The 21,860-nt window shown below is 39.5% G+C and overlaps 6 protein-coding genes and 4 non-coding genes across 16 annotated transcripts; 9 read left to right on the forward strand and 1 right to left on the reverse strand.

The window, feature by feature from the left end:
- The first annotated feature begins 198 nt into the window (after positions 1 to 198).
- LOC135589236 (E3 ubiquitin-protein ligase PUB23-like) lies at positions 199 to 1,640 on the forward strand. Its single transcript, XM_065081518.1, has one exon. It carries the CDS (start codon positions 199 to 201, stop codon positions 1,444 to 1,446), a length of 1,248 nt encoding a protein of 415 aa, XP_064937590.1. The 3' UTR covers positions 1,447 to 1,640.
- A 484-nt stretch (positions 1,641 to 2,124) lies between these two features.
- On the forward strand, positions 2,125 to 6,015 carry LOC103995662 (IAA-amino acid hydrolase ILR1-like 3). 2 transcript variants are annotated; one of them, XM_065081036.1, is made up of 6 exons: positions 2,125 to 2,513; positions 3,747 to 3,872; positions 4,089 to 4,403; positions 4,945 to 5,073; positions 5,206 to 5,592; positions 5,697 to 6,015. In XM_065081036.1, exons 1-5 carry the CDS (start codon positions 2,154 to 2,156, stop codon positions 5,578 to 5,580), a joined length of 1,305 nt encoding a protein of 434 aa, XP_064937108.1. In that variant the 5' UTR covers positions 2,125 to 2,153; the 3' UTR covers positions 5,581 to 5,592; positions 5,697 to 6,015. The 2 variants fall into 2 exon arrangements, with proteins under 2 accessions (XP_064937108.1, XP_064937109.1); XM_065081037.1 differs by having other exon boundaries at positions 4,101 to 4,403.
- A 305-nt stretch (positions 6,016 to 6,320) lies between these two features.
- On the forward strand, positions 6,321 to 11,154 carry LOC103995661 (peptidyl-prolyl cis-trans isomerase CYP18-2). 4 transcript variants are annotated; one of them, XM_065081041.1, is made up of 7 exons: positions 6,321 to 6,476; positions 6,603 to 6,698; positions 6,800 to 6,861; positions 7,078 to 7,211; positions 9,074 to 9,158; positions 10,067 to 10,135; positions 10,959 to 11,154. In XM_065081041.1, exons 1-6 carry the CDS (start codon positions 6,405 to 6,407, stop codon positions 10,110 to 10,112), a joined length of 495 nt encoding a protein of 164 aa, XP_064937113.1. In that variant the 5' UTR covers positions 6,321 to 6,404; the 3' UTR covers positions 10,113 to 10,135; positions 10,959 to 11,154. The 4 variants fall into 4 exon arrangements, with proteins under 4 accessions (XP_064937113.1, XP_009414581.1, XP_064937112.1 ...); XM_009416306.3 differs by lacking the exon at positions 10,959 to 11,154 and adding an exon at positions 10,210 to 10,518; XM_065081040.1 differs by lacking the exon at positions 10,959 to 11,154 and adding an exon at positions 10,218 to 10,518.
- On the forward strand, positions 11,036 to 11,956 carry LOC135588748 (uncharacterized). Its single transcript, XM_065081039.1, has 3 exons — positions 11,036 to 11,320; positions 11,403 to 11,456; positions 11,561 to 11,956. The coding sequence occupies exons 1-3, from the start codon at positions 11,036 to 11,038 to the stop codon at positions 11,792 to 11,794; spliced, it is 573 nt and encodes a 190-aa protein (XP_064937111.1). The 3' UTR covers positions 11,795 to 11,956.
- A 192-nt stretch (positions 11,957 to 12,148) lies between these two features.
- On the forward strand, positions 12,149 to 16,296 carry LOC135588750 (ubiquitin-ribosomal protein eL40 fusion protein). Its single transcript, XM_065081042.1, has 5 exons — positions 12,149 to 12,405; positions 12,516 to 12,602; positions 12,736 to 12,838; positions 15,434 to 15,500; positions 16,053 to 16,296. Exons 1-5 carry the CDS (start codon positions 12,303 to 12,305, stop codon positions 16,077 to 16,079), a joined length of 387 nt encoding a protein of 128 aa, XP_064937114.1. The 5' UTR covers positions 12,149 to 12,302; the 3' UTR covers positions 16,080 to 16,296.
- Positions 13,800 to 13,893, forward strand: LOC135591893 (small nucleolar RNA Z266). Its single transcript, XR_010478659.1, has one exon. It is a non-coding gene; the product is annotated as a small nucleolar RNA Z266 (small nucleolar RNA).
- LOC135591891 (small nucleolar RNA Z266) lies at positions 14,136 to 14,229 on the forward strand. Its single transcript, XR_010478657.1, has one exon. It is a non-coding gene; the product is annotated as a small nucleolar RNA Z266 (small nucleolar RNA).
- LOC135591892 (small nucleolar RNA Z266) lies at positions 14,471 to 14,564 on the forward strand. Its single transcript, XR_010478658.1, has one exon. It is a non-coding gene; the product is annotated as a small nucleolar RNA Z266 (small nucleolar RNA).
- On the forward strand, positions 14,808 to 14,902 carry LOC135591895 (small nucleolar RNA Z266). Its single transcript, XR_010478660.1, has one exon. It is a non-coding gene; the product is annotated as a small nucleolar RNA Z266 (small nucleolar RNA).
- A 322-nt stretch (positions 16,297 to 16,618) lies between the features above and the next one.
- On the reverse strand, positions 16,619 to 21,799 carry LOC135588751 (vesicle-associated membrane protein 727-like). 3 transcript variants are annotated; one of them, XM_065081044.1, is made up of 6 exons: positions 21,654 to 21,799; positions 21,000 to 21,217; positions 20,717 to 20,915; positions 20,519 to 20,639; positions 17,160 to 17,222; positions 16,619 to 17,050 (listed from the first exon to the last, which is right to left on the reverse strand). In XM_065081044.1, exons 2-6 carry the CDS (start codon positions 21,187 to 21,189, stop codon positions 16,907 to 16,909), a joined length of 717 nt encoding a protein of 238 aa, XP_064937116.1. In that variant the 5' UTR covers positions 21,190 to 21,217; positions 21,654 to 21,799; the 3' UTR covers positions 16,619 to 16,906. The 3 variants fall into 3 exon arrangements, with proteins under 3 accessions (XP_064937116.1, XP_064937115.1, XP_064937117.1); XM_065081043.1 differs by having other exon boundaries at positions 21,621 to 21,774; XM_065081045.1 differs by having other exon boundaries at positions 21,628 to 21,733.
- Between the last annotated feature and the right edge of the window lie 61 nt (positions 21,800 to 21,860).

Here is a 21,860-nt window from a genome sequence, read left to right on the forward strand (position 1 = left end):
ATTCACGTTAGCTTACAGCCACGCAAAGAGTCAATCCTTTGATCTCTCTCTCTCTCACCCTTCTTAACTGCATACAATACACATAAATCACGCGTTGACTCGGTTGGGTACTTTGAATCTCCTTAGCGGTCATATCCGCCCTTCTTCCCAATAAATACCTCATCATTAATTCGACCTCCCAACTGCAATCCGATCTCAATGGAGGGAGTAGAGATACCATCTTACTTCCTTTGCCCCGTATCTCTGCAGCTGATGAAGGACCCGGTGACGCTGTCCACCGGCATCACCTACGATCGAGATAGCATCGAGCGGTGGATCTTCGCCGCGAGGAAGACCACATGCCCGGTCACGAATCAGACCTTGCCGGACTGCGAGCTCACGCCCAACCACACTCTCCGGCGGCTGATCCAAGCCTGGTGCACCGCCAACGCGGACGTCGGCGTCGAGCGGTTTCCCACCCCGAAGGCCCCCGTTGACAAGGCCCAGATCGAGATGCTCGTCGGTGAGGCCAAGCTGCCGCAGTCCCAGCTCGGCTCGCTGCGCAAGTTAAGGGCGTTCGTCTCAGAGAGCGAGCGCAACAAGCGGTGCGTCGAAGCGGCCACCGGCGCGGTAGATCTCTTGGCTTCCATCGTCGACCGCAACTCGAGTGGAGAAGATATTGATGATGATTGCTTGGAGTCCACCAGCGCTGCTTGTGATGAGGCACTCCACATTCTCTGCTCTCTTCAAATCTCCGAGGAGGGCCTCCGCGACCTCGTCGCAAAAAATGCCGGCATGGTGGAATCGTTGACGACGATACTGAGACGATCGAACTATAACTCGCGAGCCCACGCGACGCTGTTGCTCAACCAAATTCTTCGAGTCATGTCGCAGGATCAGCTGATCAATCTCAGCGACCAACTATTCCAAGAGATAGTAAGCGTCATACACGACCGGATCTCGCACCAGGCAACGAAGGCAGCGTTGCATGTCCTCGTCGACGCATGTCCACGGGGGAGGAACCGGATCAAGGCGGCGAACGCAGGCGCAGTCCACGTCCTGGTCGAGCTCCTCCTCGAAGAACCTGACCGGCGAGTCTGTGAACTGGTGCTCGTGGCGATGGACCGGCTTTGCGGGTGCGCCGAAGGGAGGGCGGAGCTGGTGGGACATGCAGCGGGGATCCCCGTGGTGTCGAAGAAGATACTGCGCGTGTCGCAGGTGGCCAGCGAGCGGGCGGTGAGGGTGCTGCACTCGGTGGCGACGCACTCTGCGACTCCCGGGTTGCTGCAGGAGATGATGCAGGTGGGAGTGGTGTCAAAGCTGTGTTTGGTGCTCCAACTCGATTGCAACGTTAAAACCAAGGAGCAGGCAAGCGAGATCCTGAGGTTGCACTCACGGGTGTGGAAGACTTCTCCTTGTCTCTCTCCTCAGTTCCAGGTTTCATATCCTTCACCGTACATACGTTAATTGCACAGAGAGAGAGAGAGAGAAGAGAGAGAGCGAGAGAGAGAGAGTGAGTGTGTGTGTTTTGCTGCTCAAGTTCGTGTACATCAACAAAAGAGTTAATTGGCTTGAGCAGAAACAAAAACACACAGTTTTGTTGCTCAAGTTAATTGTTTGAAATCAATTTGAGATCTAATGGACAGAATGTTTTGACATGATTAGAATAAAGTCAAAATTGTTCCATGGAAACCAATGCTTGTAATAATTTGTTGACTTTTTTTGGAGCTTAACAAAAGCAATTTGGCTGTGGTATTCTTTTCCTAAGTTGACTGGATTAGTACAAACATCATGTTGTATTACTAAATCAATCATAATTGAAATAGTCAAATCACATTATATAAATTAATTTTTGATATTTGTATTGTATACAAATTTATATGTGAAGCAGCAAAGCTAAATGTAGGGCTCACTATGAAGGGTCTCATCACAACCGTCCATAGGATCATCACTTTTAATCTCAACCGTTATAGCTCTGATATATGCTTTCTCCTCAAAATTAGCGGACGGTTGGGATCAATTCTGTAGTCAGATGGATGGTGTTGATGAGATAATTCGTAGCTTCGTCGTACCTACAGGGAGGGTATCGGATTCGGATCCTATAATTACCAGGCGTTGCCTGACACCATTTAGGGATCCCGATGGGCGGTCTCCCAGGCTTCGCCTTTGCATCCATGGGCTCCACCTCTCGGCCACCGCTGGTCTACCACCCTCGCCTCCTCTTCTTCCCGCTTCTTATCTTCTTCTCCTTGTCCAGGTCGTGGGCGTTGCAGAACTCGCCCCGTGAGCTCCTGGAATCGGCTCGCGAGCCGGAGTTCTTCGATTGGTTGACGGCTATTCGGAGGCGGATCCACCAGCACCCGGAGCTCGCCTTCGAGGAGTACAAAACGAGTGAATTGATCCGGTCAGAGCTCGACGCCCTCGGTATTGAGTACGCCTGGCCGATCTCTGGGACCGGAATCGTGGCCTCCGTCGGCTCCGGCGGTGGCCCCGTCTTCTCTCTTAGGGCAGACATGGATGCTCTCCCATTGCAGGTATCGGTGAATACCTAGGTGGTTGAATTTGTATGCTTTATAATTGGTTTGTTGGGTATTGCTTTCTCACTGATTGGGCAACAACGAAAAAGACAGGGAAAATGGGTTAGTAGACGTTGTTGGGCATAATAAAATTGCTATACTTCCGAGCAGAATGGAATTGGCTTGAATTGAAGAGACAGTGTCCTTCACGGAAATGGTGAATTTTATATTGTTGATTCAGGATAGAAAACATTGGGCTGAATGGACCGAAGTATTTTCATCTTGATTTCCTTTTCCTTATCTTTCATGCATAATTGAGCTAGAAATCTTCAAGCTCGGTAAGTTAAAGGCCACGGAAGGAAAGATCAAAATGCTTTTTTGAGCTACGAAAAGTTTGAGTTGGTGCTCAACAAAGTCCAAAACCTAAGGTATTGGATACCCTAATATATACTTTTATCACTCTACGTTTGAAAGAAGAGCAGTTTCACTTTTGTATGTCATGTATTCCCAAAATAGCCTGGGAACATTTACACCTTGTTTTTTAGAACAGTTTATATCTGTAACAAATTCTGGAATAAGCCAATGTTCCTTGCATCTGATTTTACATGAGCAATCATATCACATGTGTTTGTTTAGAGATGATATCTCTGCTACAAAAGTCTGATATTGGTTTTATTCCATTTGCATTTGGACCTACAATATTTTTAACTTTTAGTAGCAGCTGCTCAATGTATCCATCCAGCATATGCTTTTCCATATAAGGTTATGTGGGGGCATGATGCCATGCCAAATTTATTCCATCAGAGCACTAGGTTGCCTTTAGAACCCATGATGGCCAATATTAGCAGCGTGCATAGTGCCAGCACGGGTGCATGCCACAAAGCTAAAACTTGTGCCATCTATATCGATTGGTGGTGTTTTCTGCACATCTCTCAATGGTTTCCTAGCACTGATCTGGGTTTAGTAGTTTATCTATTTGCAAATCTGCATAATTTCCTTTTATCAATTGACATTTTGACGTATGCAAGTTCTCTAATATATTTACTCTTGAATTTCTGTCTAAATAGATGTTCACACGATTGGTCTCTAGTAACCTTCGTCAACATTATAATATCCTTTAGTCTCTATTGTTGGTTTCTTCAAAACTCTGTTTATCAGTATTCTGGTGTTCATTTGGTTGTTGATACTGTAGTCCAAGGAATGTATTTATGAAAAGATTTCTAATAATTTATTATTCTTATCGTCTAACAGGAGCTTGTGGACTGGGAGTACAAAAGCAAAGTAAGCGGAAAAATGCATGCTTGTGGCCATGATGCTCATGTAACAATGCTTCTTGGGGCAGCTAAATTGCTTCAACATCGGAAGAACACATTGAAGGTATACAATGGACAAGTTATTATGATGATGTTATGTTAATAAATAATTTATCAAGAACTAGTATTAAATACATTTAATCTGTAGTTAACTTTATTTCTTGAATTTTTTATGAATGTATGTAAAATGCATTTGCCTTTGCATTTGCTTTAAGTTCCAATTGAAAGCTTTCTCGAGTCTCGACACTAGTAATAAGCATCATGGTCTATTCTGATGAAGGGCACTGTAAAGCTTGTTTTCCAACCAGCAGAAGAGCGTGGTGCTGGTGCTTATCATATGCTGCAAAGTGGTGCAATAGATGGTGTAGAGGCAATCTTCACTTTGCATGTTGATTCTCGCCTGACAACTGGTGCTATTGCTTCTCGACCTGGTCCGCTTCTTGCAGCATCTGGACGTTTTGTAGTCACGATCAAAGGAAAAGGTGGGCATGCAGCACTTCCACATCTAACAGTAGATCCTGTTATTCCTGCCTCCTTTGCAATCCTCAGCCTTCAACTGCTTGTCTCGCGGGAGTCAGACCCACTTGAGAGTAGAGTGAGTTATTTGCTTTTGCCTATCACTTAGTTATTCAGAGCATTTATCACGAACAGTACATTTTCACAAAATTAGTAACCCCCTTTAATTTTGGTAATTTTGAAATCACGTAGTAGGAATTTTTTTTAGCCAAAGAACAATGGTCCAATGATGGTATGCAGTTTGAACGAGATAAAGACAGTGGTGATTAGTTGACGAACTTAAACTGGCAAATCGGTTATATGAAAATGTATTCATTTGTCATCTATGCAAATATTTATACCAAAGGTAGCATACATCTCTAAATACACAAAAACACACAATAGCATTTTAGTCAACATTCTTAAATCATAGAGGTATCTAACTTCAAATTTTGGGATGTTGAAATGTAATCCTTGTAAAACTAGAGGAAGCATATATTCTGAGTTTGGCATGGAAAGAGTTTCTTATTCATGAGGTGATATATCATCACCCTACAAGTTCTTGCACCATAATTAATGCCCATTTGTATGCAGATTCATGTGAAATAGGCAGTAGTGAACCATAAATCGTTTACTTTCAGGTTGTCTCTATTGGGTTCATGAAAGCCGGAGAAGCATACAATGTTATTCCAGAGTCTGTGACTTTTGGTGGCACATATAGGAGCATGACCACGGAGGGTCTCTTCGAACTCTCAAGAAGGATTAAAGAGGTGAGACAGACACTTACCATTCAGGAACCCAATCTCAAAAACAATGCTTTTTCTGCAGTTCCCTGTGTAAGAATGACTTGTTATTATGTTGGACACTTACTTCTTATCCAACTGCCTAAACATTATTAACAGGTCATAGAGACACAAGCTGCCGTACACCGTTGCACTGCCACAATAGATTTTATGGAACAGGAACTAAGACCATATCCTGCAAGGGTGAATGATGAACGAATATACGCCCATGCCAGAAGGGTGGGGGAGAGCCTGCTTGGGAAAGACAATGTCCATGAGAGCCTACCAACCATGGCTGCAGAGGACTTTAGCTTCTTTTCACAACGGATGCCGAGTGCTTTGTTCTGGATTGGAATAAAAAATCAGACACTGGGGCCAGGTTACCCATTGCATTCTCCCCACTTCTTTCTTGATGAGCAGGCACTTCCAATAGGAGCTGCTTTCCATGCGTCAGTAGCAAAGGCTTACCTGGACCACCACTCCACGGTGGTATAAATTCCAATTGAGGTATTAGTTCTGATTTGTCCAAGTTTTATAGCCACATTTTGTGAATCTAGTTTGCAGATTTGGATCTGAAGCTTACATATAGGCTTTGTGCATAATGGTTACAGAACTACACACTGGCCATCTTCTGAGTTGAGTGCTTCACCTTCGGTGGAAAAGCTTCTTTGCCCTTTGCCCTTTGCCCAACTTCAGACTGAGTTGCCCTTCTCGCCAAGATTGGCATAGTGGGACAGAAGCCTATGGACCCAAGCGCAGATGATAAAGGTACCAAGTAATTCTCTCTACCATCTTAAAGTATGATGGTATGATTTTGTAATACCAAAATCTAATTTCTCATGGGAACGAATCATATTCATGCACCTTCACATTTGATATATCAGTATACTTTACAAATGATATCAGTATATTCATGCACCTTCACCTTCACATTTGATATTATCAGTATACTTCACATTTCATATTCATTCACCTTCAATTAAGATTCTGATGGATGGATATGCACATCTCAATTAATTGAAGGGCCGCAGTGTCGGCTGCTCCAATAATTCGACATATACGTATGAACAGACTTGATCAAGAATCGACACAATTTCTTCCATTGTTTTCGGCTCTCTCTCTCTCTCTCTCTCTCTCTATATATATATATATAGAGACCTATACGCGATCTTAACGGATGCAGTACCCAATAAACCCTATCGGGTTTCGGATTTGAATTTATTCGGGCATGGTATGGCTACACCACTAAAGTTCCCAGCGAGGCATTCGAAAACCCGCCCTCATCTCTTGTGGTTTCGAGTCTCGCTCCTCGCTCGGCGATGTGGGGGAGCGCGGACGGCGGCGCTCCGGAGGTCACCTTGGAGACCTCCATGGGGCCCTTGACCGTCGAGGTTCTCCCTTTATTACTCTGTTTCCTTCCTCAGCTCTTCCTCTTCGTTCGATCTGTGCCCTCGGATCCCCCTCTCTCTCTCTCTCTCTCTCTCTCTCTCTCATGTCGCTCCTTCGGTGGAACGTAGATGTACTACAAGCACACACCGAAAACTTGCAGGAACTTCGTGGAGCTCTCCAGGAGAGGTTACTACGATGACGTCAAGTTCCACAGGATTATTAAGGTTCCCCCTCGCCCTTCCTTTGTCCCTAATGTAGCTTATTGAGGAAAAAAAGAAGGAATTTTCTGCGACTATTTTCGCTAATTAGGTTATTTCTGGTGTAGGATTTCATCGTGCAAGGTGGAGATCCGACGGGGACTGGGAGAGGTGGTGAATCCATCTATGGGTTTGTTGCTATCTTGCTCTCCTTATGGACGTCGATGGGGTTTAGGGTTTTGTGCAAGTTTTCAAGAGGGAGTTATTTTTTATCTTGGTTGTCACTTGGATTTGCAAATTAGCAGCTTGCTTTGAACTAGCGTGATTTTTTACGCATTGATAGTAAAAATGTGCTTTTGAGTTCATCCTTTGATTTCATGTTTAATTTGATTGTTTGTTTTTGCAGTCCTAAGTTTGAGGATGAGATCAGGCCTGAACTGAAGCATACAGGAGCGGGCATACTATCGATGGCAAATGCTGGTCCTAATACCAATGGGAGCCAGTTCTTTATTACTTTAGCACCATGTCAATCATTGGATGGTATGTAAACATGAAATACAAGTTTATTTCTGTTTTTAATTTCTTCTTATTCACTTGAGAAGAAATAATACCTGAAGTTGGTTTCTTTGCAGTTAAGTAGTGGGACTTTCTAATTTGATTGCATGTCACCGATATGCTGTTTCTGAGTTAATCAAGCTATTACTTATTTTTTGCTTACTAGTTTACATTAGTGAAACTATATATTATGGTGAAATATTTGCATGGCTGCCTTTCTACTTGATATAAAATGGGTGATGCAGTTCCGTATCAACGTCTAAAATAGACTTTGATTTTTGCTTTATTGCATGAGGAAACTTAAAAGTTCACATTTTGACCAATTGCTAGATACTCCATGTTGGAAATATTCTTAGGCTGTTGAAAGATGTTTATTGAAAAAAATACTAAATCTATTAAAATCTATCCAGGTTGCAGGATCTTTTTGGTTTTTTCGACTTGTCTTGGCGACACGTGCCTCGTTGTATGCCCTTCATATATAGAGCCCATATGTATAAAATAAGTGTAGGCTGGATAAGAGTCTACTATTCTTGAAATACCAGACATGTTTCCAAAGGTATCTATGAAGCATCAACATTTGACATGTACAAGGCAAACATTTAGAAGTGAAAGTGCTTCTTATGCTGCCTTTTGAAGCCTGCAATAATTTGAAAGATTGGAAATAGTGTTTCCTTGAGGAAGCTTTTGTGGTCAAATAGAGAATCAGGGATATGAAAGTTACATTTTGTCCAGAGCATGTCTCTTAAAAAAGAAGACTTCAGGAGACATGCTATTGTAAGATTTGTGTACTTGAAAAGGTTTCATGGATTATTTGGTATGTAAATGTTAAGATGTCATGATTAGACTGAGAAGTGCTTTTAAGGGTTTGGTGGTCCATATTATTATTTTGTTGCAATGATGACCACTTTTTTGGTTGTTAGTTCATAACAGTTTTAGATTAGCTCTGTCCTATCTTGTAAAAGTGATTGCAAAAAGTGCATAGAGGATACTGGAATAGAGTAGGATCCGAAAGAAAATTGCAAAAAATATGATAATGAGTGCAGTCTACTGCTACAAATGTACAAAAACGAGGATAAATATGAAGTATGCTCTGAAGAAGAATATGAGATAATCTTAAGTGGAAGAAAGAAGAAAATGTGTTGTCCTTCACCAAAGTTACAACAACCATTCCTTCCATATGATATTGTAATTTACAAAATGACTAGTCTGTATATAAGAAACAGATAATAAAAATTATCAGCACCTAGATAACTTTTTTATATGATGACATCTTCACTAACTTCAGAGGGAGCTTTCATTTGACATTACCTCATAAATGATCAGTTCTTCACTGCTACAAGAAACTATTGGGCAACTCTTACTGACCTTTGAAACTATCTCTCATGGTTAGCAATACATAATAAAGTGATACATTCCAAAATGAGATGTGACCAATCTTTATGGCATTAAACATCATATAGGTTGTGGATGTTGTCCCTAATTTCTCAATGCTGCCTGAGGTCCTTTAGAGTTGGTCATAAAGTTTTACACTTTTTCAGTCGCATACCATATTTCATGTAAAAGAGTAATTTTGATTTCTGTTTGCTGTTTTGAACACTTTTGGCTATGGCATGTGTAGATAATGACTGTTTACTGTTTACCATAAAGACCTAATTACAAATCTCAGCTCCTGAATGTCTGTCCGATGATCTGCCAGATCCCTGTGCTTTTAGATTCGTATATTCTTAATCCTATTCTTACTTTCTCTCAGCCTTCTTTTATCATTCAGACATCAAAAGTGAGCATTGGAATTGTTGTTATATTACTATGTTAAGAATTTGATATGGTTGTGATATGACTTCCCACAGGAAAACACACCATTTTTGGAAGAGTTTGCAGCGGGATGGAGGTTATTAAACGTCTTGGAAGTGTGCAAACTGACAACAATGATAGGTAAGTCATGAAGTGTACAGTATGGTATACTGTATATGTTAGCATATATGTGCATCTCTGATGCACATGTTTTAGCATGCAAAATCAATAATCCGAAAGATAAGGTATTCAAAACAACTTAAAGATCAACCACATAATGTTTAGTCTAAGCATTCTGTTTCTCCAAAGAAGTTAATTTTTTCTGAACTATGAAGTGTGAAATGAACTAGCATGGCTGAAAACGTTGCAGGATTTTACACATGTTTTTCTTTAAATTGAGATAAGAAAAAAAAAACACTTTGCAGATGTAGATGTGCTGGATTTTGCATAAAAATATGCTTCAGAAATGTATAAGTTTCTGATGGCTGCTTCTGCAAAGTACCTAGCTGTGACTCTTACTCTGTACCAAGCTTTATGTGAATAGAGTCTGACCGGCTCTATCTTTTACTTACCAAAGAATTTGATGCATCAACTAAATATGCCAACAAAATAGCCCATAACCCATGGGGATGTTTGTCTTCACAATTCTGTTTGAGCTGGTTGATGAGATATAAACTAATATTGTTGGGTTCGTTTTTATTTGCACAAGCCAAATACAGGTGTCATTATATTAATTCACTTTAAACTAGAATCATGTTGTTTGGTGTCAAATTTTTGAGCTCGACGAGCTTCTTATTGGAATTGCACAAGTAACTAGTTCAAATGAAGCTACAAAATAAGGTATCTAGATATCAAATTCGAAACTTGGATTATCCATAGTTGTTTATGATAGTAATATCTATCATATAACTGAATCTTTGTCCGTTGATATTTGTTTCATTTTTCCACAATTTTAATCCAACCCCAGGTTTACATCTATTGTGCTTCTTTTTCTTATATATTCTTTGGCCGGCCATATCTTATATCCTCGTTGCTTTCTGCTGATTCAGGCCGATACACGATGTGAAGATACTGCGAACAATAGTCAAGGATTGAAATTGCTAGTAACAATTAAAGAGGTACTAATTAGTAAAACCATTTATTTCCTTGAGCTTTGTTTCCATTTTGCATAAACGAATATTTCTATCTTTAGCTACTCAGGTACAAATTTGATTGTGTGTGGCAGTACAAGCCAAAAACTTCCACTCTGCTGTTTGAGAAAAGAGCAAGCTAAGATGTGTAAGAATCTTGTGTTAGTTGTGTCAAGAAACAATTAAGTATGTCGGATGTTATGATTCGGTAACCATTGGACTTGCATATTCTGTTGGATGGGCTTGATCTTGCTTTTCAGTAAAACAGGTGTTAGCAAGAACCAGTGGTTTGTCTATGTTTGTTTTCATCAGAGAGGAGTATTACAGGTAAAAAACATTAAATCCTTTTGAGACTTGGGCTTGATGTCTTCACACGGACTAACGTAACTTCCAATCTAGTCCTAACATGATATATGTCGTGATGTTCTTCTATCTCGATTTATGAATTACTTTTTTCTACTCGTGTCTCCTATGATGCTCGATACTAAGTTTGATATCATTTTATCTTGATCTGATTTGATGGGATAAATTGACTTAAGTTGAGAACTAGGCGACTCAAAATGCTTAGGCTTTTTTGCATCAGTAGATCCTTCTTGGGATGTCCGAGTTAAATGCAGTGGCAGTGTTACAACATCTCTTTCTACACCAAATTTCAACTTTTTTTGGAAGCAAAATTTAGGTAGAGACAAATGCTTGAACAGATGGCGTTCTTCCCCGTTTCTTTCGAGCCTCTTACAGCATAGAACAAATTGCTTTAACTTAAAATTATCATCTCAAGCTCGGTCCACATGACTCTCCGATCCTTATCCAGTGGCAGCACCCATCGTGTGGCTCAACAGAGGTTATGAACAGCAACACCCAACACCGTACAATCTCCTGTCAGAAGACATGGCGACTGCTGCAGCGAAGTTGCTTCACTTCAGATGCCAGCTGATCCCGTCGAGACCATTCTGCTCCTCCACCCCCCGAGTCACCCCCGCCGCTTCTCTTCCTCTCTTCGGCTTCAGCTCAACAAAGCTCCAGAGGAGGGCGGTGGAAGCAGCCATCTCGCCACTCCGAGCTTCGTCGAAGAACGACGGCATCGTACAAGCCGATGACGACGGAGTTTCCCTGGGGACGATGAAGCTGCCTCCTGACACTGACGTCGCTCGATTCGAGACCCTTCTCTTCCAGGTAAACAGCTTACTTCGTGATGTTGCCAGTGGATGGATGTCAACGGTGCTTGCTTCGTGATGAACTGTCGTTGTGTGTGCAGTGGGCAAACAGTTTGTGTCAAGGCGCCAATCTACCACTTCCTGTTCCTCTCAAGGTCTGTCGATTTCCTCCGCAAGAAACCTAACGCTCGAGAATCTCATTCTCCTTCTCCTCGATAGCTTCGTGATCTGCTCACTGACAGTGTTGGAGTGGAAACAGGTGGACAAGGTGGCGGGTGGAGCCAGACTGGGCTTCATTAAGGTCGAGGACGGGAAGACGGAGGTGTGCGCGTACATCGACTGCCTGGTTGTTCCGGCCACCGACGGCTCCGGCCCCGTCTTCCGAGCCATAAGGAACGGACCAATGAAGGATCAAGTGCCGCCGGGGGAGCCCCGAATCATGAGAAGCCTCCTTCAGGCCCTCCAGACATCTGTGGAGATCGCGAGGATCTGAGAACCGGAACGCTTCACCTCGGATTAATCTTGTGGTCTGCCTTTTGCATGATGCCACATCTGTTGCCTCTTTGTTCTTCGCTACATGTATCGAAATCGAGCATTACCATGAAGCTCTCTTCCACAAAACCTTTAAATCAATCAACAAGGATTAACAACTTCATAGTGTTTCCATCATCTTTTCTGCACAAAAAGGATAATATGAGCTGTTGAGGAAGAATCCATGATCGATGTATAATTTGTACACAAGAAAGATTGAAGTCCATTTAATTATCAAAAGCTTTTAAAGATATTTTCCAGAGAAGAAGAAATGGAATAGAAAGGATGATGATGGCGGAAATGGGCCTAGGGATTGGGCTGGGCCTCGATTAGATCTCAATGCAGCCCAATAAAGGCAATTTCGTAATTATGCTGCATGATGATAACCCTAGCAGCCGAGGAGTCCTATAAAAGGCGCTCGTGCGAAGAGGTGCTTCTCCTTACACGCGGCGCGAGGGAGGTCGGCCAAGATGCAGATCTTTGTGAAAACCCTAACGGGGAAGACCATAACCCTCGAGGTCGAGAGCAGCGACACCATCGACAATGTCAAGGCCAAGATCCAGGACAAGGAAGGTACTGTCGGCTTTCGATCGATCGATCTCCACTTCTTTAAGTCGGTTGGATTGATCTCTATTTCTCATTACTTATGGAGCGTCGCTGTCGTTTTATTGTATGATCATTAGGGATTCCGCCGGACCAGCAGCGGCTGATCTTTGCGGGGAAGCAGCTCGAGGATGGAAGAACCCTCGCTGACTATAACATCCAGAAAGGTCCCTGAGTGCACCAACCGTTCTTTTCTCCATTTTGTTTTGATTTGTTACGAGATTCTACAATTTGTGGTTCCTTTGGGATTGTAATCTTGAAATTTGATGCGCATTTTCGATTCTTGTGGTGTTGTAACAGAGTCGACGCTGCATCTGGTGCTGAGGCTGAGGGGTGGGATTATCGAGCCCTCGCTTATGGCTTTAGCCAGGAAATACAACCAGGAAAAGATGATTTGCAGAAAGTATGTTCATCTTCCTCTTTTAATCTCTCTTTAAACTGTCATCCGTAATCTATTTGCGCTTTATTGACTTTCATTTGGATTATCATTCTCTGTCCCTTAATCTGTTTGTATCATGTGCTTCTCATAAGCAAACAAGTTATGTGAAACACGTACAATCTAGTATCTTTTGGACGGATTTTGTTCACCTTGCATTGGCTCTACTGCCGAGATCGTCATGGGTGAAACATAACATGAAGTTATTTTAGCATAAGATTTGGAATATTCCAAAGGGTGACGTGCTTTTAAGGTATTGGTGATTGGGTGATACTTGTGGTGATTCTCCAGAGTGTACAAACACCCATACTCTTGCAAATGATTTTTTAAATTCCATTTAGCTTTAAGAAGCACACAAATGCAAAGCATTTTTTGTTTCGAATAACAATGACATTGTTAGTTCCTTTCTTATTTTTGATGCTAGTGTTACTAAATATCCTCTTTTACTCCTTGATGTCATTGGATAAACAAATTTATAAAGCTTTGCTGGACTTGGGTGTTAGATAAACAATCCTTTATTTTATCTTGCAAGCAAGGTGTATTTCAAGATCCATTGGACTTGGGTGCCATGGTTTTTGTGATCATACTATGTCGTAAGATTATGGTTGCAGTGTCAATACCCTGGTTCCTCATGTCTATTGTTATAGTTACGAGCATTTGTGTCTTTCCTTAGTTTCAATGTTCATATGATTGCCAATATCTATTATGATTACCACATTTCTTTTACAAAGAGAATTCTTATTAGAATTGGATGTCTGGATGGTGTAACTCGTTTCTTCCAACTTGTTTGTGGTTTGGAATGTTTCATTTTTCTGATTTCTCTTCCCTTTTAAACAGAGTTATTGTGCTTTTTTTCTAACTGGAAACTAACAATTATTATATGCTCAAGCTTGCTATCTGCCTTTACTAGTGCTTTGTATGAAGCTTAATATGGTAGGCATGATGAATCAATTAGATGTGCGAATAGAAGTTTTCTCATGTGCTCACCTTTTGAGGCATATTAGAATTCTGACCTGCCAAATAATATCAAAGTATCTTTTTAATTAAGGTATAAAACTACTGCTTATTTCATGGTTGCAACTTTTATTTTTAATCTTAAATTCATGTTGTTCTGGATTCAGTGTTTCATTTTTGTTTAACTTTGATGTGAAGCCGATTTCCCTTCTCTTTTAGATGGTTATTGTTGTTTTTTATTTAACTGGCAACTAACTATTTTTTTAGGCTGAGTTATTTTTACCTTTACTAGTGCTTTGTATGAAGCTTAATATGGCAGGCATGATGAATCAATTAGATGTGTGAATAGAAGTTTTCTCATGTGCTCAACTTTTGAGGCATATTAGAATTCTGACCTGCCAAATAATATCAAGTATCTTTTTAATTAAGGTATAAAACTACTGCTTATTTCATGGTTGCAACTTTTATTTTTAATCTTAAATTCATGTTGTTCTGGATTCAGTGTTTCATTTTTGTTTAACTTTGCTGTGAAACCGATTTCCCTTCTCTTTTAGACGGTTATTGTTGTTTTTTATTTAACTGGCAACTAACTATTTTTATAGGCTGAGTTATTTTTACCTTTACTAGTGCTTTGTATGATGCCTAATATGGCAGGCATGATGAATCAATTAGATGTGTGAATAGAAGTTTTCTCATGTGCTCAACTATTGAGGCATATTAGAATTCTGACCTGCCAAATAATATCAAAGTATCTTTTTAATTAAGGTATAAAATTACTGCTTATTTCATGGTTGCAACTTTTTTTAATCTTAAATTCATGTTGCTATTCTGGCTTCAGTGTTTCTTTTTTGTTCAACTTTGCTGGGAAACTGATTTCCTTTCTCTTTTAGACACAGTTATTGTTGTTATTTATTTAACTGGCAACTAACCATTTTTATAGGCAGAGTTATTTTTACCTTTACTAGCGCATTGTATGAAGCTTAATATGGCAGGCGTGATGAATCAATTAAATGTGCGAACGGAAGTTTTCTCATGTGCTCAACTATTGAGGCATATTAGAATTCTGACCTGCCAATTAACATCAAAATATATGCCTTTTGTCAATTAAGATATCAAAGTGCATCTTATTTTGAGGTTGCAACTTCTTTGAACTTTGCTTTTTTTATTTCCTGATCATTAACTTGAAGATTCCAACTCTTTATTTGTGACATATTTATGTTTTGTGGCTTTGCTCTTTTTAACCAGTTTTGCTTGGATTAGTCTTGTTTTCTTTTTTGTGATTCATTAATTTGATGTATTATTTACCTGGCTGCAGTTGTAGTCCTTTGTTTTATCCTTTGTTATAAGTATGGTTCTGGATGTCAATGAACCAGATCTCAGTTTTGTTATCTCAGAGCATGTTTATTAAGAAGCTTATTCTTCGTTTTACTTAGTATTTGTCAATCCGCTATAACTATTATGTAGATCATGTTTGTAGATCAAATATGGATTTGGAGTTGCAACGGTTTTGTTCCCCGTCCAACATGATACTATTTACTAGTTGAATATACTTTCATATCCCACAGTTTGCATGCACTGAATTTTACAGAGTACTTTTTCTATTTGCAGATGCTATGCAAGATTGCATCCGAGGGCTGTTAATTGCCGCAAGAAGAAGTGTGGTCATAGCAATCAGGTGGGTTATTATATCTACAAGTGTATTTTAGTATTCTTGTAAAAAGACTCGTGCAATCTTTTAACTATCATCCATCTTTGAGAGGTGAGCTTCTATGATCTTGTTGTAATTTCTGGTTAAAATCAGCCAACTTAGCTATCGTTTATGAGTTAAGGTAATTCAATTTGTTTGTCATGTTCATATCAAATACAAGTCAAATATGTTATTTTTGGGATGCTTCTTGGATTTGGTCAGATGCTTTCTTAAATTAATATGTTTTTTGTGAATAATTATTATGGATTTTTTGAGAGAATTATATTTTTAGCAAGTGTTGTCTTTTTTATATATATATATTGGGTATGTCGAGATATCTGTGTCGTCATTTTGGACACATCCCACATCCATCTTTCATAGATTGTTAACATGGAATCATGCCATTATTTGTTATCATAGGTGTCCATGAGTAGTGCATATATATATTAATATATATATATATATATATATATATATATATATATATATATATATATATATATATATTGGTTTTTGATGGATTTCTTGTTATTTTTGCAGCTGAGGCCGAAGAAGAAGATTAAGTAAATTGTGGATGGATAGAACAACGTTGCTGCTGAGCCTGGATGTGTTAGGTGTCATCTTATTTCTCCATTGGCAATAGACTACATGTTCAAGTTTTTGTTGGTTGTTATGGACTAAGTTTTATCGTATACTTGTCATAATTTTGTGAACATTAGCAACAGGGATTCTTGTTGTTATACATGTTTCCTGTCGTATAAGATGCGTTTTTTCGTTGCTACTATGAATTTATTATTACAACGGATGTGAATCCCCCCACCGTGGCACGAAGAGCAATTCAGGACCATACAGTGTGCTAGACAGGGTCACATCTGAAGCTGTGGCTCGATATCTGCATCAGCAAGTTGTGTTATGGGCGCTTCCACATCAACTATTTTTTATTCATCGTTCTTGGCTCTTCAGACAAACTTAAAACGTAAAACAACAATGTGCAACTCCGCAAATACCCGGTTATTGCAGAAATCAAAAGTGTGCCATAGTCCCCTAGTGATTAATTAATTAATTAGCTAAAAGAACTCAATCATATCGAGAGCGCTCGGTAGCAGTAACCGAATGGCCGACCACACCTTAACTTATATAGCATCACGGTACAGCGTTTTGAACGGACAACGTAGACGAAATTACTTAAAAAGAGAGTACTGCCTCTTCACTGTGTTAAGTGCACAATGAATCCAAAGTTTCAGTATTATCTGTGTAGTGTAGTGTAGGTATATCAACGAAGCTAATTAATGGACATCACATGCACATAGTAGCAGCATTCGCTGTATCCAACAGACGATGGATGGATCATATTCACGTTCGCAAGCCACCAACCAAAGGATCAGTCATACCCATTAGCACTTAAACCCTCCGCAGGCTCTCAACCAAATGATGAGTATGAGTGCAATGAGAGTGCCAGCCACGATCAGTTTGAATCTGATATTCTGCAGCCACATCTTCCTCCGGAGTTGCCTGCCCTGCCTCTGGAAGCTGTCCGCCTGAAACATAAATAAATAAATAAAACAAAAATGAGACTTTTGGCTCATCATTTCCAGAAAAATACAGCACTGTCAAATTTTCTATTGTTCTTTCCAAACAAAAAAGTACCTGAAACTGCAAACTTTCAGTCTTGTCCACCAAGAGTTCAATTTTCTCTCCACGATCAAGAACCTATACGACATTGCAATTTATTTAGTTTTCACTTTCGTTGCACATAGAAACATTAGAAAAAAAAAAAAAAACTATACAATACATCGATTATCATCACTATCATTTATATGGATATAGCCAGAAGATGGAAGAATTGCAATAGCTTGTTTTCAGGTCAAATTTGCATTTAGTCTAGAGATTTTCTGAACCATAGATAGAGATTGGAAAACATGATTGACTGTGAAGAAGCACTGAAGTGGGAGTCCAACACATTGCGACCTACTACACACAAAATGAGGGGATAAGAACAGGCAAACCGTTTAAATTACATGAACAAAGAGCTTCATTTTATATCTTTGCAGGTTAGTTAACATTCTGTAAATTATATTCTTTCAGATTCCATCCACTTACAAACATTTCATAGAGGATTCTTCAAACAATTAGAGCAGCAATGATGTTTTTAATGGCTTGTCAATAAACCAAGAAACAATTGAAACAAAATTCACATTCGGCATTGGCATCCTAGAGATAGGCAGTCTCCTTACAAAATCCCAAAACTTGATAATACTAATGAAACAAATTCAGTTTTGTAAAATTGGATAATTTGCTGTGATCAGATTCAGTGGACCCACACTGCCCCATCATGATTGTGGCACTGCTGAGACAATAAGTTGGAATGTGTACCCGAGTTCAGATAATAAATTTCATGGGAATGCATTCTATGCCAAGCTTTACAAGCAACTAAAAGTGTTTAACACAGAATAGACAACTGACCATTTGTATAAAATGGTTTTTCTTTTAATACAAAATGTTTACCACTTAAAAATAACTACAATGATTTGTTTAGTTAATTTATGAAGCTATCTTTTCCAATAGACCCTTTCATCCGGAAAACAAAACATTACCTTATGATGAATAAATTTGACTTCACAAATGATTTTATGGTATACTCTAGCTAGCAGGTATAGAGGGAGCTACTATTAAATCCTCCAAGCTAAGGTTAAGTAAAATATTTTCAGTGAACATCTATGACAGCTTGATCAAATAGAGGAGGATAAATAAATCCTGATTAGCAGCATAGCAGGAAGAATAGGGGACTTTAGGTTGCTCATAACTTGTGGAAGACGGATTTCTAGTTTACAAGGAAATATGAACAGATAATATTGAAAAAATAGCTTCAGGTATGTCACCAACAACTTACTTTACCTACAAGCACTGACTTAATTCTTAAAATGCAAAATTTAAATAAAATGCAATATATACAAGTTCTTCATTGGCTATGCATGCACCATTGTTAAGCATAAAATTACTTTGTCAACTTTAACAAAACTGAGTCTCCTAGATAATAAAGCCATGATTCATCAAGGTCTTCAAGGATATAACAATCTTCACCAAGATGGATCGTACTCAAAATGTGCATTTAACTATTCATTTGCATAAACTAATAGGCCCTGAAATTATTATTAAGCATTTAAGATATCATGCCATTTGCTTGTACATAAAGTAGTATACATTGACCATATACTCGTACTCCTGCAATGGTAGGAGCCTCATGCACTAGCGTGCTCTTTTATATCTGAAATCCCTTCTCAACTAATTTTGAAAAGCCTAACAAAGTCATCATGTTTCTTGTGGTTTACTTACGTTAACAAATTTTTTCTGGGTGTCCTTAGTAGTCTCGTATTCTTGTATTGTGACACTAGCCAAATGTGGATCAGTGTTCAGGTGTAGTTTCAATAAACCAGAAGGTCTGGGTCTGATTTTATGCAAGCTTTCAATGTCTGAATGAAAATTCAACATAGAAATTCCATATAACAAAATTGTTGCATAACCTCCTTGATATGAGACACAAGGGTTAAGGAGTTTCTTTTATCTTGTCAGTCAGCAAGTAAAAGCATGAAAGAATAATTATGCAGTTTGATATGAAGAATGCATCAAATGACATATACAGATCATCTATCAGCAAATAATTGTATAGAAGAATGGTATTGGAAACATTGTCTTTTGGGATCATCTGATCTGAATCTGCTCTGGGTGATTGCAAAACCGTGATTTTTCAAGCGCTTGTAATTCTGCTGTGGGACTACGAGTTCCTGACAAATATCACTTTGGTTTACTTTCATAAAAATAAAAACAATATTGAAAATCTTAAATTTTGATTTGCCTAATCTGGATTGGTCCCTTTTCTAAATTCTATAACCAATCTTAAACCTGTGAAGCTAGGAAAGCACCAGTAAGTGAAAAAAAAAAATCATATTTTTAATCCACAAAATTGAAGAAAGATTTTAAAGGATGCTCATCCAAAACAAACTTTTGAAAGCGACTAACTTCCTTAAAAGAAATTAAGGGGGGAATTTGGTTGCTTGAAACTGGAAATGCCTGAAAGTAGCAGTTGCAACCAGCAGTAAGCATTATAGAAATTGCAGGTGCAGCTATTTGGATGCCTACATGTATAACTGTTACTTGCAGTTGTAACTAACATAGAGGCGACAATAATCTATGCTGAAAGAGGGAGGAAGAGGAAGAGATAACTACAACGTGTATGGAGGCAACACGTGTGACATGGGGGGGTGGACTATCCAAATCCCATATTGACTTGCAACGCAGCTTGCAAGTGCAACATGAAATATCTTAGATCAGATGTCCACTTGCTGAATGGTGGGTTTAATTGCACGCACACATGTTTCAAGTGACCACTTGCAGGCAAACAAAAGCTTGCTAGTGAGATACTTGTTGCAGACAACCAAATCTTCATAAGATAAGGAGAATAACCTGGTAAAGCCAAAATTTTGACAGGTGATGTCATGATGAAGCTTCTGGTAACGTCGTCCTGCTCCGTTTGGAGCATATTACACATTCAAGGGGATAGAGGTAACACATTTTAGTTGGAAGTGATGGAAACACTAAATTAACACAGGGCTGGTAATAAGATGGTGAGTGTCCCTCACACCAGTACTAACTAAACATGCTCCCAGATGCCTATTCAACATATTCTTACCTCCACTCTAGCTCTAGCTAGCTAACCTTCAAAAATTCCACATCAGATACCTGTGATGTCCCAAAATTGTTATGGATATGGTACCTTCAATAGTTCCTGATTCATAAGGATAAGAAAAAGATGGGAAGTTTTGACACAAAGTAGCAGATCATGCCATTTTCACATAATCACAGAGTGTTAAGATAGACTGGTATCACATATAGTGCCCTTTTTAGCATAACAAAAGACGAGAATGTTCACTACCTAAAAAAAGGCAATTCGCGTAGGCACAACAATGCATCTGAGGATTTGCTGCTAAAATGAACATCAATCCACATACCTTCTCAATATTGTCCATCATTATTCCTTTGACCTCAGTAATTTGAGCTCTCAACTTGGAGAGCTTGCTCATTTCTTCTGGATGATTTATGCAATACTGCATGTGCTCCTTGAGCCTGGGGCTGCTCAAACAAATAAGCAATCAGTTACAAGCCATTTGAAGTCCTTTAGAATCTCAGGTGCGAAATTCTTCCCATACCCAAATTCACGATCAAGATTGTAAGCAATGCTGAACCTATCTTCAAAAAGATCATCATCCTCATCCTCATCAGCAAGTGGGTGAGGACCTCCACCATCAATGATTGCTCCATAACGCTGCATGAAATCTTCCTTGACTCGCTCCAGAAACACAAACGGTACACTCCTCCCAACAGCTTCATCGGCTACCACAAGGAACACTACAAGGAAAGAAGTCAATCCGAAAAATTAGAAAATGCTATGGAACATACATGAAAACAAATTCACCAGATCAATAACCATACCAAACTCTTTATCAAGCAGAAAGTTGAATGTATGACCATCGCATGAGTAAGTAAATTTGTTGCTATTTCGAGGCAACTTCTGCAAGCACTGGACAGCAATAGTACTGAAATTCCCAGAAAATGTAGTGTGCTCGGCAAGCACCACAGCGCCTTTGGCCACAAAACTATATATCAGCGGCTGCTTGCTCATGGCTCCAAAGCAAAATCCCCAATAAAACCTACACCAGCGATTTCCTCAAAGCCCTTTACAACTAGTAAAAATCATAAGTTTGGGCTCGATCAAATCAGCAAATCAAGAAATTCCACGCATAGATTAAAATGAATCAGAGATCAGCCGGAAAAGAATTCAACCCGATCGAACAAGAACTAAAATTGCCTCGGAGTACATTGATCAGCCTAAATTTGTATTTTATATCAGAAGCCATCACAGAAAGTCGTGATCCATCATAGAAAAACCGCAAACCGGAAGAAAACATAGCGAATCGCACAGCGATGACCACGATCTCGCAAGAACTCCAAACTCTTCGGGAAACAAGAACTTGAAATTAGAAGACGGATTCTCGAAAACCATAAAAAAAAAAAAAAAAAGCGTGTCGGATCGGAAGAACCGAAGAGATCTACCACAAACCCCAAGCAGATGAAGTAGAATCGCACCACGGGAACCCTAATTTTTGTTGCTTCGGCTCAAAGTATTTCGTCTTCTCTTCCGATCGAGCGTCGCAATTAATGCTGGGGAGACGAGATGGGGACGGGCTGAAGCAAGAAAACTTGATGGTAAAGAACCCTCAAAGTCTCTTATAATATCAAATTTACCATTTGTTTCTTTAAAATCTCGGGTTAGGGGAAAAAGGGTACGCTGGT

The sequence above is a fragment of the Musa acuminata genome, chromosome BXJ1-8 (genome assembly GCF_036884655.1).
Source record: "Musa acuminata AAA Group cultivar baxijiao chromosome BXJ1-8, Cavendish_Baxijiao_AAA, whole genome shotgun sequence".
Classification (NCBI taxonomy): domain Eukaryota; kingdom Viridiplantae; phylum Streptophyta; class Magnoliopsida; order Zingiberales; family Musaceae; genus Musa; species Musa acuminata.